The sequence below is a fragment of the Rosa rugosa genome, chromosome 2 (assembly GCF_958449725.1).
Source record: "Rosa rugosa chromosome 2, drRosRugo1.1, whole genome shotgun sequence".
Taxonomy (NCBI): domain Eukaryota; kingdom Viridiplantae; phylum Streptophyta; class Magnoliopsida; order Rosales; family Rosaceae; genus Rosa; species Rosa rugosa.
Genome location: NC_084821.1, coordinates 3,584,542 through 3,599,451, shown reverse-complemented (window position 1 = coordinate 3,599,451; position 14,910 = coordinate 3,584,542). Strand labels below are relative to the sequence as shown.

At 37.6% G+C, this 14,910-nt stretch overlaps 1 protein-coding gene across 1 annotated transcript; it reads right to left on the bottom strand.

The window, feature by feature from the left end:
• Positions 1 to 3,517: 3,517 nt before the first annotated feature.
• On the bottom strand, positions 3,518 to 8,619 carry LOC133732242 (linoleate 13S-lipoxygenase 2-1, chloroplastic-like). Its single transcript, XM_062159741.1, has 9 exons — positions 7,948 to 8,619; positions 6,598 to 6,866; positions 6,124 to 6,364; positions 5,700 to 6,017; positions 5,492 to 5,577; positions 5,262 to 5,372; positions 4,876 to 5,177; positions 4,512 to 4,778; positions 3,518 to 4,398 (listed from the first exon to the last, which is right to left on the bottom strand). Exons 1-9 carry the CDS (start codon positions 8,537 to 8,539, stop codon positions 3,639 to 3,641), a joined length of 2,946 nt encoding a protein of 981 aa, XP_062015725.1. The 5' UTR covers positions 8,540 to 8,619; the 3' UTR covers positions 3,518 to 3,638.
• Between the last annotated feature and the right edge of the window lie 6,291 nt (positions 8,620 to 14,910).

Here is a 14,910-nt window from a genome sequence, read left to right as displayed (position 1 = left end):
TATGCTTTTGATTCGTTCCTCTAACCGTACTGATCATCACTGAGGTAAATCGAGGTAACTGGCAAAGATTCCAATGACATATAAGCAGTGGTCCAGCAGTTCTCGTGTAAGCGCATGATTCGATCGTATGCATTGGCTATATATGGAGATCAAAATATCCAGAATCTGATCGTCTGGTATAAGTCGATCCGATCTGCTTAGGACTTTTTATTATCCAATTACAACGTCTCTGATTTTTTGTTACAGAGCATTTGACTATTACAGTCTGGTCCTAGCTAGCTTCGTGGCTAGCCACTGGGGTTCAGTCATATCCCAGAAAATGCTCCATAGAGCTAGAGCAGGATTAGGGATCTTTCATCTTCAACACAGTTAGTTTTACTAGGAATCAAAACTGAGCATAAGCAAATTGGTTTTAATCATCAACATTGAAGCTCTCATACCCTAAAGGAAAAGACTGATCTTTCTTAATACATTGTTAAGAAATTTCGCCATTCAAAATTACGGGAGAATTCTTGGATACCTTGGTGTTTGTCATACCCTCATTTTGTTAAATATTTTGGACCATTGGATTAGTAATATATCAAATGGTTCAAAATATTTAACAAATTGGTAACTTGTTTATCCCTTAGCCTTTCTAATTTTTTTTTTCTTTTTTTTTTTCCTTTAGGGTTAAGTTGGAACAAGAAGATTTCTCCTCCTCAAAGAGAAATTTGCTCCTTAGCGAGATTTCCGCTCCTCGATGAGATACTTGCTCCTTAGCGGGATTTCCCCCTTGAACGATAGATTTCCTTATTGAGTTTTGTTTATGGGTCATTGGTGGTAATCAATTTGGTACTTTTTTGCAATTCACTGCCTAATGTGCAGAATCGGTTGAAGAAATCTAGACCTGTGAATCTGCAAACTTAAATTTATTATTTATAAGGACTTAAAATTAATTCCCTAAAGACTTCAATTTATAGTTTGAGGAAACTCTGTAGAAACTAAGGTGGCGTTCGGTAACGTTTTCAAGTCATCTTTTTCATTTTATAAAATGAAAATGGCTTGAAAATGCGTTCGTTGGTCTGTTTTCAAAAATACAGAAAATAAAAATTGAAAATGATTTTTTATTTTACTCATAAAACAGGAAAACGACAAATAGACGTTTTCACCTTTTCATTCTCATATTTTAGAAAACACGGAGATATATGTATACATTTTCATTGTTTTTTTGTATTTTCATTGTTTTTGCTGTTCTTGTTTTTGAAAATTGTTTTCGGAATAAACTACCGGCCGGACACATTTTCGGATCTCAAAAATCCAATCTTGTTTTCTCGTTTTCATTTTCAAAATCGGTTTTTGAAAAATCATTTTTAAAAACGTTACCGGACAGACCCTAAGTTTGTAGCTACTTAATGTGACTGATTACTAATGGTTGCACTCAGGTGTCTTAAGTATACAATGAACTCAACTCAAGTATCTTTGGTTGCATAGTTTGTATAAGTACCAATATTTTGTTAAGACATTTTAGAGATGCAATGCCTAACACAAACACAAGATGAGTTGCAAGTATTTGAAATGGCTTACAATCGTCTTAGACACACAAAATGGAAGTTCGCTTGCTTTTTCGGTTGGAATGAAGAACTCTCTATATGCATGAAAACTATACATATATATACATATACATATGTGTTGTACATTAATATCAACCTCTCACTACTTACATAATCTATAATAGAAATCTGATATACATGCAGTGCGTCATGTATGTCTTATAATAAAAACTATAATTTCGCGTCTATGTAGAATAGAAACTTGACATGTACGCAGTGCGGCATGTATGTCTCATAAAAAAAGACCATGATTTTGCATCTATCTAGAATAGAAACTTGACATGTATGCAGTGCGGCATGTATGTCATACAAAAAACACTATGATTTTGTGTTCTATCTACAATATGAACTTGATACACACGTAGTGCGCGATGTATGTCTTATAACAAACACTATGATTCGCTAGATGCAACTACATTTTATGAGAATACAAACTATAAATATAACATCATTCTCTACTGCCTATTATTTAGAGTTTAGGGTTTAGGGTATATGATTTAGGGTTTAGGGTTTAGATAGCAAGTTGATCATAGACGATTTTGGCAATTCTATCAATTGACTATCAAACCTATTATGACTATTAATTAATACAGAACCTTTAAAAGAACCTTCTATCCTAGGTTCACCGAATTACTTTTAGTTAATTAAATAGTCTATATTACTAATTAATTTTATTATTAGTGAAATTAATGCTTGATTAATGCTTGTTATTAATGGACAATTACACAATTGAAAATTACGTTTTTTCCTTATTAAAAACAAAAACCTTCTAACCTAAGTTCGCAAAATTAGTATTAGTTAAGTAGTCTTTATTACCAATTAATTATATCATTAGTAGTTTCCTTAACCAAATATAATTCTTTTTACATGCATTTTACGACAACGACAACAATTAGTGTAAAAATAAATAATATTTGTTTTAAATGTAGTCAAATGAGAACCTACTTTAGGACTTATTTACTCAAATGAGAATCTACTTTACTCTAATGAGAATCTATTACAATTACCACTTTTAGGACTTAATTACTCAAATGAGAACCTATTTTACTCTAACGAAGACCTTATTTACTTTTAGTGAAATTATTACTACAATGACTACACATTTTATCACAACCCACAACACTTGATGTAAAAGCGGTAACTTTTGTTCTATTTGTAGAAATTACTCCACCTAAACTAATGTACTAATTTATAGACAATTTAACAAGTATGACAACAAATTTGTTGTCAGAGTGGTAAATCTTTATGTTTTTATTATTAATGAAATGATTACTACAATGACTACACATTTTACCACAATCACAACAATTGATGTAAAAATGGTAACTTTTGTCCTATTTATAGTAATTACTCAACCTAAACTAATGTACTAATTTATGGACAATTTAACAAGTGCAACAACAAATTTGTTGTCAAAATGGTAAAAAAATATCATTAATGGAATAATTACTCAATGACTACATATTTTACCATAACTCGCAACTATTGGTGTAAAATCGGTAACTTTTGTTCTGATTGTAGTAATTACTTCAAAAACTATACCATTTACAAGATTACCAACCATTTTACAATTCTGACAACATTTGTGTTGTGAACATGGTAAAATTAAAATTAGACCAAAAGATATGTAACAACTTAGTATTGTAAGGAGCTTCTCCACTTGATAATCAAGGTTCTAAATTTGATAAAAGTTGTCCAAATATGATATTTACATCTTTGACCACTCAATTACAATAACCACAACAATTGTTGTCATAAGTCGTAATTGTAGTTCAACTATGTGTAATTTATTATTTTGACAATACTTGTTACATAATTTTTAACAATGTTACATATCAAGAAAGAGTGTGTTGTTAATATGGTAAATTTTATTTTTAAAAATGACACATGTCGATATTTAATTGGGTAACTTGTTGACCAGTTCAGTAGGTTTCCACTATATTAATTTACTAAAAGTAAAAAAAATAAAAAAATAAGGGTATGACATATATCAAGGTACCCAAGACGACCCCCAAAATTACGTACGTTTTAATAAATTCACGAAAATACTCAAATAGAGATGCTATATGGGACTCCCTTTCCTGTAACCCCAGGTTCTGAAAAGGGCTTTAGAAGCTCGTAAGGCACAACCCCAGCACCACTTCGATTCTTCAACTCATAATTTGCATTTCTATCATCAATAGTTCCTTCAAGCATCATCAACCTCCCTTTAAACCGCTCGTACGCCGCCCTTATGACTTCGTCTTCAGCCCATGCGTCCTCCATCTTCTCTACCATGTACTCTTCATCAGGCGAATGATTAGACAAAATGTCCAAAACCGCCATGATCGTTGTGGCTTGAATTTGCGAAGGAAAGCACTGCAAAAGTGCGCTTTCGGGTTTTTCCAAGAACTTCTTCCAGACCTCGTCGTCGGGGTCCTCCGTGGGAACGTTGGTCCTTGCAATTGTTGGGCGGTTAGGGAAGTAACCTGCATAGGTATATTGACCAAAGTTGACTGCTGCGTGGTGACCGGATGTGACCCAAACCATTATTGTGATAATGTCGATGAGATCTTGAGGGGTATTTAGCTCAGGCCACCAGGGTTCATCCTTTTTGTCTCCGTGCCCTACTGTTCTGATCTCTGTCCACCAGGCTTGGAGCTCTTGGTCAGTTTGTACTAGGGTGGAGTCTGTGTAGTAGTGGCTTACATAATCAGTGACCCATTGTTTGAGGGCATCCCATAGGAGGAGTCCGTCATTAGCAAAAGGGTAGTCTTGAATTGATAACCTCAGACCATGTGGAGCAGTTGGGTCCTCAACGGCCATGCCCCTAACAAGTTTTTAGAGAAATTAGACATCAAGATCACAGTAGTTAAATGTGTAGTTTAATTATTTCTTGTTAAATTTTGAGTCTGAGACAAAAATGACAACAAATACAAATACCTGCGAATAAGGTCAGCGGGCAATGCTTCTAGGTCGAATCGCCACTCCTTACCATAGGCAATAGAGCAAATCTCCATGGAATATTTTCCCGGCGAGAATGACGTTTCAATGATGCCACCGGCGTTGACTAGTGCTTCGCGAGCAAGAGCATTAATCTCCATCGTGTATCTGAAATGGGGATGCAACAATCGATAGATTGGGTGCATCACACTCAGTTGCCGATTTGTTGCGATTATATATGGCTCTGTGACACAATGTGTTCTTAGCCTGCATCATTAGCAAAAAACATTTTATATTTGGAAATTGAAACCTGAAGTATATAAAACATAATTCATGTCAAATTAATGGTCCTTAACCAATATACCAGTGAGTAACAAGTTGATGGTAACCGGAGTCGTGAGCAAGAACATGAGCTTTGGCGATCCTCCAAAGCCAGACACCGGTAGCATTCCAGCTGGGTTGGAAGGTTTGCTTCCACTGAGGCTTTCCGTCCAGTGGCGGTCGAGTCAACTCAATAACCAGCGGCCTCAATGTGCCGTCTGGGGTGAGGAAAAACAGTGTCCTAGATCCATACAGAGTTGTACCTTCGATCTCTCTTACTTTGCCCACGTACGGTAAGAACAAATCATGGTAATCTAGTACAAACAACTTCTTTTCTCTTATGGCCTACAGTCGATCACCAAAAGTCCAAAAGGACATATAAAAATGTCAGATAAAAGAATATTTCTTGTTAAAACAATATTGCGATACCTCTTGGATGGTCGCAAAGCCTCTGATCTCTTGCTCAATCATTTTCGTGGTGATTGCAGATTCTGGAGGACCATATACGTCAGGGTCCAATTCACTCCTTAATGGCCATTCCTACATAATTTTATTTTTGTGACAGACTGTTTTTGTAAATTCAAATGTGAATTTTTTTGTTTTAGGGATTATTAATATAAGATTAATCTTATCATGATTAAATCAACTACAATCCTTACCGTCACCAACTTGATGCTATATGGGTTAAGACCCGCAAGAGTCTGCCTACCAAATTCCTCATCCCTAAACCAAAAGAATTTGTCTCCTGAAAACAACCCGAGTAAAAAACTTACATGAATTCATTTAAATAATAGTAGGAATTGATCGAATAATATTTTCTTGCTATATTTCTAACAAAAATTCACATTGATCGATTTGTATGCTTACTATTCATTGTTTCTGGGGGCACAAACCGCAGAACATCTTCACCGGAAGCTATAGCATTGACTAGCCTGGGAACCATGGTTCTGAGAACCCCTTGATCTTTAAGGGGAGGCAAGCTAATGCCTTCATTGTAGAGTGAGTCTATAGATGTGAACAGTGGGAATCCGAGATCAGAGTCGACCATGGCAGTCTCCAAGGCAGGTACCACTGCGTGCAAGACAGAATATACTGTCTTTGCTGAAAAAGTTAATTGTTTTATCTCTGAGAATGCTTCATCTCTGGGAACATACGTACTGCTACTTCTTTTCTCCGAAAGCCTATCTGTTTGTATAAAGAAAATATTAATCTATTTGATAAGAGAACATTATTGTGTGTGTCTGTGTTTTATATATATATATATATATGCGCGTTCGTATATAGCTAATACCTGTTTCGCACATTGGTCGCCCGGTTCGGCATCGCCTGGGATAGGGGAACTCTTTGCTGCCCCCAATTACAGTTCTTTTTAACCTTAATTTTGAATCAGGATCCCCAAGATCATTGTAAACATCATAGTCGTATACTCTCTCAAAGCACTTGCGTTCTCCTTGGCCATTGCCACGCAAAGTAACAAGCTCCTCTTCTCTTAGCCTCACCAAAGCACTTGGTGTTTGAGATGGCAAATATGACTGTTCCAAACAGAAGCAAATTAATAATGCGTATAAGTTATAATTGCAATTTTGGTATTGCATGTTTTTGCTATTTCACTATTCTCGTGCTATATTATATGTATTCAGAATTAAGACAATTAATCTAGGAGGCAATTAGCTCTGTAACACATGCATGAATAAGAATCGACTTAATCGGTAGTCCCTATTGATGCATCCAACAATAAAACATGCTCGATTATCTAAAGTATGACCTTGTTTGTGAAGAAGACTCTCTTCGCTGGATTGTCATACTTGGAATGGAGCCATGAATTACAGGTAAGTAGTACAGGACCATTAGGCAAGCCATCCAGCACAATATCCTTGAGATACATCTCCTTGTGGTGCTCATTCTCTATTAAAACGGCACCCACTTCTCCAAAATCTAATGGAACTTTAAAATCTGTCTCGTATACAATCTCACTGTCCTTCTGGCTACTCCTGTGTGCGAACCCGGTAACATGCTCCTTCTCTGATCCAGTTTCTTCACCAAAAAAATCAATATCAGTAAAACCATTTATCACACTTTTAACTTTTGTGCATAAACTACTGCTCCACTTTTGTGGTATGAAATTTTTTTTAGTTATTATTGTGGTCTATTCCCCCTGCCCAAGGTTAGCTTATTGTACTGTGATTTGCTTTTCAATAAAAAAATTTCGTGGTCCTCACCCAAAAAAAAAAAAATATCTTGTTGGGGTTGTATTATTGGAAATTAATTAAATAATTTCAGATGATAGAAGATAATGGGCATTTTGTTGATTTTCATGCCCTAGAATTCGTCGGACTGGGACCAAAGTCTCAGTTGCATATCAAAGTCATGACGTCAAAACAAGCCAATTTGTTACCCTATTATTTCTGTCAATTTATTACCCTCAATTTTCACAATCAGCTAATTTGCTACCCATTATTTTTGCCAATTTACTACCATATGCTTTCAAAATTAGTCAATTTACTACCCTTTTGTCGTTCATACTTCCTTCCAAACATTGATTAATTTTAAAAATTAGGATAGTAAATGGCTAATTTTAAAAATTTAGAGAAGCAAATTGGCTAATTTTGAAAGCATAGAGTAACAAATTTGACGGAATGGTAGAAAATTGATTCAAATAAGCCTAAGGCAGCAAATTAGCTAAGTTTTTGAAAATCTAGGATAGCAAATTGGCTAAAATAAAGCATGAGCTACCAAATTGATACTGAGGTTTGCTATGTCGATCATCGTATTGTTTTAAAGAAAAGTCCATGAAGTAAAAACAAGGTTTCCCCTTAAAAGGAATATTGTCTGCTTGTTTCAAAGGAAGAGAGAGAGCTAGCTAGCTGTCTTCTGAAGAATAATTTGAACAACTGATTGATCAATACTTGGAAATCTAACTCTTACCATAAAATTTGGAATTGAATTATTGTACAAGATTGAAAGAACAAGATCGATCGAAACATTGAGAGAGTTATATATCTAATTATCTATGGAATAGTAACCAGTTATTGACCGGAAAAAAGATTAAAGCAATTAACTGTAGCTAGCTGTTCGTTAATTTCTTATTATATACGTTATTTTGATCGATACTTACTGGGATCAACGTGAGCACTAATAAGATCCATGAAGAGAGTTTGACCAAGCATATCTCTGACATCATCGATTCCTCGGGTTAGGCCTAAGTTGTTCAGAAACCCTCCAACAGTAAGCGTCACCGTTATGGTTGCTTTAACACTCGTGAACTTCTCCGTCACCACTTCTTTTGTGGTCACTACTTCTACTTCTTTGTCGACCACTGCATCTTCAGTTTCCGTCACTACTTCCGTCACCTCAGTGGTAGTGGTTATCGTTGTTGTCGTCGTCGGTCCAGGAGTGCTAGTATTACTAGTGCTGCTGCTGCTAGTACTAGTACTGCTGACGCTGCTACTAGTACCATCACTGTTGCTAATAGCACTGGTACTATCGCTGCTGCTACTAGTACTAGTACTATCACTGCTTACGGCTTTTGTTTCGTATCTATAATTAGTTGAGCCGAATCGAAGGCTTTTGTGTTTATTGGGGAATGAGGGCTTTGTTGACCAGACAGGAAGTGAAGCAGTACTGCTGCAGCCACTGCTTCCATGGAGGAACGGCTTGGGGTGGAGAAACAGAGACTCTGATGGGTGAAGTAGTCTGGGTTTCAACATCTTTTGAGAGGGACTATTTGCATAGGGTGGAGGAGAGAGAGTGCTGGGTGCCTTAGATTTGATTGGAGTTGCGTTTAGGCTACGTTCATGAAGGAATCTTTATATAGAGAGGACAAAGCGAGATGAGCCCAATTAATTATATTACGAGCATTTTACTTTTTTTTTTGTGGATTTTGTGCTTATAGCCAGAAAAGCGTAAGATTGATTTAGGTTGAAGGCCTAATCAGGTTTAGGGTTTTATATTTAAGAGTAAATTAGATATAAAAACTTTAGAAAGTTACATACAAGTAACAAACTAAATTTAAAAAAACAGAAAACTCATCTTGTATTAAATCTATACAGATATGAACACAAAGCCCAGGCTCAAAAAGCATGAAGTAGACCTAATTTCTGAGATTTCATGAGTAATTACGAATTAATACAATTTTTTGTTAAAATTACTATGATGTCATTGTCAAAAGATTATGACTTTTTTCTATTTTCTTAAATAATTTCTTTAATACCAAAACTTCTAAAGTTCATAAAAATTAGCTCGAGTATCCAAAAAATTTTCCGAAAATTCTCACAAACTTGTCCTATCGCGTACTTTATTATCAAACTCTTAAATCAAGAATTTCAACTTGTGAAAAATTTTGAAAAATATTCTCGAGCACTTAAAAAATAATGAGAGCGTAAATTAATTTGCCAACGATTTCAACTTAGCTCGACAAATAAATTTCTGGGGCTCACAGTCTGACTCGTCCGCAATCAACGAGTTGTGGCTGTTTGATGACCAGGATCCAAGTTACGACTTGTTCGAGTTGAACGATGGAGCTGGTAGTAACTTCTACCAGTTCTGCTACTGCTACTACTCTAAAGCAGTAGCAGAACTGGAGGAGTACAAGTGCAGTAGCAGAACTGGAGGAGTACGAGTGCAGTAGCAGAACTGGGCGAGTACGAATGTAGTAGTAGAACAACATCAGTACGAGTGCAATAGCAGGATTAGACGATGACGAGTGCAGTAGCAGAACACGAGTACAAGTGTAGTAGCAGAACCGGACGAGTATGAGTGCAGCGAGTGCAGTAGCAGGATTTGAACAAAAAAAAGTTTGAATTAAAGAAAATAATTAATATTTAGTTATCCATGCATGAAGGTTAGAATTGTAAATGTCTTATTGACACATGACAACAAAATAACAACTTGTCCTTATGTGTAAAATTTTGTCCTTATAATGGTGTTCGTCCCATTGCTGAGGTTCCCATGAAACACGTTCAAATATGGGTTGAGGATTCTGAGACCCCTCTATTTGAAGAACCCGAAAACCTCGTTTTGATTGGTTGGGTGGATTTCTGGAGTATAGAAGGAATTTCAAAAAGAAACATTTCGCATCCTTTTCACTCATGATATTCTCAAACCCTTCTTGCTTGAACGTAGGGTTTTTTTTGCTGCAGGTATGGAACCTGTCTTGAAGTTCAAGTATGAACACTTCTTGGGTAGATGCATGAAGTGTGGTCTGATCACACATGCGGGGGCTAGGTGTGATGAACTACTGCCTGTGGTGTCGCTGTTGCCGCCGCTGCCTCTTTTCGTCATGCAAAAAAAAAAACTTATTACTCAAAGGCTGGAGAAGGAAGTGAATGGTACTGCTTCGGGGTCGGATTATTTGGAACAAGGTAATAATGTTCACAACACGAAATAGTCTGGAGATTCTCTTGTCCCTGTAGCGGTGGTGTAGTCAGAAGGGGATGATTAGATGGTGGTGTCGGAGAGTGTAGGAACGTCGGTGATTGAAATTGCTATTGCAATTGTGGCTATATCGGACAAGGCTTCTAAGTTGGTGCAACCAATGTAGGAGGGGGTAAATGTCTCTAAGAAACAAAGTTGTAAGGGGGGATGCACTCCTTCTCCTAAGAAATTCAAAACTATCCTTGGTGGGAAGCTTCCAACTCTTTAACCTGATTCTCTGGGGCTAACTGAGGATAGTGATGAACCGACATTGATGACCTTTAAGAGGAGAATTGGGAAAACCCTTGAAAGTAAGAACAAGACTATCCTTGGTGGGAAGCTTCCAACTATCCTTTAAGAACAAGACTGTCCTTGAAAGTAAGAAATTCAAAACTATCCTTGGTGGGAAGCTTCCAACTCTTTAACCTGATTCTCTGGGGCTAACTGAGGATAGTGATGAACCGACATTGATGACCTTTAAGAGGAGAATTGGGAAAACCCTTGAAAGTAAGAACAAGAACCCTAGAGTCCCCAAGAAGAAGGGAACTACTCCTTTATGTCTCACCTCTATCCTCCTGCTGGAGAAGCGATTAGCCCTAATGTTAAGAGCAAAGGAAAACTTTAATTTTCCTTGTTTCTTTGCCTTATAGATGGACTTTGATCTATGTCGATTTAATTCTCGGTTTCTCGGGTTATACACCATTGAGGTTTATAGGCAACTAGTTTTACTATTTGTGTGATCGATTAGGTCGTGAGATTTGAGTCTTTTATTTTGGCATAAATAAGTGAGCTTATTTGTTTGGAATGAGGGTTGTCTATCAATTTGTTTGGTGGCTTGTTGCCACGTACGTTTATTTCGCAAGACAACAATTGATGTACGTGTCTTCTGGCCATGGATAAGTAATTAATGAGATTATCTATTTTTTTTAATTAAAAAAAAAATCCATTTGGCAGTTGTAACACAAACAATAGTTGTTGTTTTCTTTATATGTAGATATTTTCTTTCCAAATAAAATTTTAGATATATTTTCTTAGATGAGATCAATTATTGTTTCAAAAGATGGAAAGAAACTTTGATTCGAACTGAGAGACAATGTTTTTCTTGCTTCAAAGAAAGGGCGGGGTGCAGCCTCCTAGTGGCTGAATGAAACTAAGTGTCGTCAGATTTATTTTCCGGCAGCAACATAGTAGGAAAGCTGTGATTTTGGTATTTATGCTTCGCTGTAATCGAGTTATCTTTCCGTTATGTGATGTGCTCATATTTTCCTATATTTCTTTGCCTCTTAATCTTAGTATTTATGCTTAGTCCTCCTTACTTCGAGTCATTTATGTTGTTATAGTGTTTTTGTAGGTTTGTCTCATAAAGAGAAGAAAAGAAGCTAAAATGAGCTAACTAGGATTGAAAGACGCCCAAGTCCCAGAATCTGTCTGTGCAGAACATCCAACTTCACCGAATTACTGGGAGTTACCCAGATCGCATCAGACAATGAGCCTTATATGCATGGAAAGCTACGGATGTCTACTTTCTGTAGAATTTTACGGATCTCGATTTCGATACTTCTGGAGAAATTTATGATTGTTTGAGTGAAGATAGGTCGGACAGGAAATCTGCTCGGGAATTTACAACCATTCATGGAGAACTCAAGTTCTGTGGCACAAGATCATTAATCATAATGTTTCAAGGAAGTTAATTCAGATGAGGATTCAAAGAGCACATGTATTCCTACTTCTACAAGAGATATTTCAAGGTTTTCCCATTTCAAATGAAGAAAGGAATCTAAACCCAAGTTTTACAAGGAAACATGAAACCAAAGATGAGCAGAAATCTGCCCTATATAAGGAAGCACGAATTTTACATGAGAGGGAGTCTCGGGAGCACAATGTAGACGCCTAAGGAGCAGAGACGACTCATCCATCTTCCCATCTTTTTCCCTTCCATTCTTTTTATGTTTTTCTTAGTTATCTTTTGCTAAACCTTTTTCTAGGGTTAGGATGATGCCCTATCATGATTGTTTATGTACTTTGATGTTTTATTGATGGATTTATAGTTTCTTTATGATGAATGCTTAATCACTATTTGAATTGATGCTTTATGTTTAAGTTATTTGATTGATCACCTTAGGGCTTTGCATATAGTAATTGGAAGACAAATTTGAAGCAGAGATCGATGCAATATAATTTGATTAGCTTCTTGTGATTATGTCACGCCCCGAATTTTGAATAATAAATTCAAATCCGAAACATGAATAATTACAATTACAAAATCCAAATCTCGAAACTTCGAGTTCATTATTACAATTCACTCTCACAAGCAATATTGTAAAGCTCAAATGAGCATAACACACCTCACAACGTACAATTGCTGTAAAACTCTAACAATTGCTCTAACCGCACGATCACCGTCCTGGTTCTCCTGTCCTGTAGGATTACCCGCTACACAATTTGAATAGTGTACCGGGAGTTGCAACAACACAAAACCCGGTAAGCTTTTTACAGCCAGTATGAGTAAATACCATAGGTATACCGTATATACGTATGCATACCATACAGACCGTATATATGTATGTATACCGTACATACCGTATATACGTCCGTATATCAAGCATATACGAGATCCAAAAATATTTGTAAGAGGTAAGGTTCGAACTCCCGACCTCGAACACGAAGGTTTTGCTCCCAACCACTGAAGCAAGAGCTGCCTTCATTAATATATGCCCACGTGTTATATTTATTATGTCATAAGCGACATAAATAAAATAACGGGGAAGGCAAGGTTCGAAACCTCAACCTGCTGCACAAAACTTTTGTCCCCAGCCACTGGAGCACAAGCTGTGCTTAATATAATGTGTACAAATTTTATACTTATTATGTCATAAACGAACATAATAAAAATAAACGAGAGGCGAGGTTCGAACCTCAGACCTCTTGTACACGAACTTTACACTCAACCACTCGAGCACGGCTGCTCACGTTATTATCCATACCAATCCTTTTATTTAAACCAACTGTTTCAACAATTCGGCCCAAAACATCCAAGACTGTTGCAGAAACCCAGCCCAACGTATCCAAAACTGTTACAGAAATCCGGCCCAACTCATCCAAAACTGTTTCAGAAACTCGGCCCATCATGTCCAAAACTGTTTCTGAAACTCGGCCCATCAGGCCTCCACCCACAGCTACAGTGATGCCTTGATCCGAGACAGGCCCAAGTACGGCCCACTTGTGTCACGGCTTATCCCTTCCGTGATTTACGGCAGTCAAATCTGCTTTCGGCTACAGCTGTCTGCCACAGCGCCTCGAGATTCCCTCGGTCCCCTTACACGCTCTCCACGCGCCAACAGCTTTTCCGGGTTTCGGGGCGACTTTAATCCAACGCGTGGATTCAAATTCTGAGATCGTTCATCCAACGGTGGAGATCTGCTCACCTTGTTCTATAAATAGGTGCATTCTGGAGACGCGACTGTTCACTCCAAAGGAAAAGAAATTTTCTTCCGAGCTCAAGCCTTTCTCTCTCAACTCTTCAGCCTTTCTCTTCTCAAATCCCCAGTTTTTCACTCTCAGATCTTCAATCTTTTCCTCCAAATCTTCAATCCTTCTTTCTCAGATCTTTTCTTCCATTTGAAGATTCGATCTCATCTTTCCTCTGAGAATCTCAGATCTCCAATCACCAGTTCAACAACTCCAATCCTTCTAACAAAATCTCCCTCAAACACTAAACCATGTATTCCTCGATTTTCACATCCTCTCACTCCATGACCCAAGAGCCACGAACTCTGCAACTAATGGAGCTCCAAACCCCGCAACAAATGGAACCACAACAACAGCAACCAACAGAGGAGGGAGGAAACACCCAAGCAGCTGGAAGTAGTGCCAACATGGATTTCTGGCGAAGCCGTACCAGGTGGATTCCTACTCCAGAACAAATAAGAATCCTCAAGGATCTTTACTACGTCAAGGGATTTAAGTGCCCAACTACAGAGCACATTCACGAGATCTGCCTCCAGCTGAACCAGTATGGACATGTTGAGGGTAAGAACATTTACTTTTGGTTCCAGAACGTCAGGGCTCGAGAGAAGCAGATGAATAGGTGTAAACAGGCTGCTCCAGTGCCCATGGAAACTAGTTCTCTTGGTACTGGTGGATCCATTGATCTCAATTTTGGGTCCACTGGTTCTACTGGTGCTGGTGGATCCATCGACATCAATTTTGGGCCAGCTGGTGGATCCATTGACATCAATTTTGGGTCCACTAGTTCTACTGATGATGGTAGATCCATTGATCTCAACTTTGGTTCCACCTATTCTACTGGTAATGAAGGATTTCTTGATTTAAATTTTGTTTCATATTCTTCCTCACACTTCAACACTAATACCAGTACAACTCTTTTGGCACAACAGGAGGACAAACATCCCTGCAACAACGAGGAGGAGATCACCAGGAGGTTCAAACTCTTCCTCTGTTCCCCGTGCACGGCGAGGACGTCTTTGGTAACCTGAAGGCTACTTCCGAGGAAGGTAGCGCTTTTGGTTACTATTCTGGTGGCTCAGGCGGTTACCACAGTGGCTCAAACGTTTCTCTTGAGCTCAGCCTAAATCCATCCGGAGCTGCTGACTAGGCTTAGTATAGCATAGTCCTCGTTTTTTTTTTTTTTTTTTTTTTTTTTTTT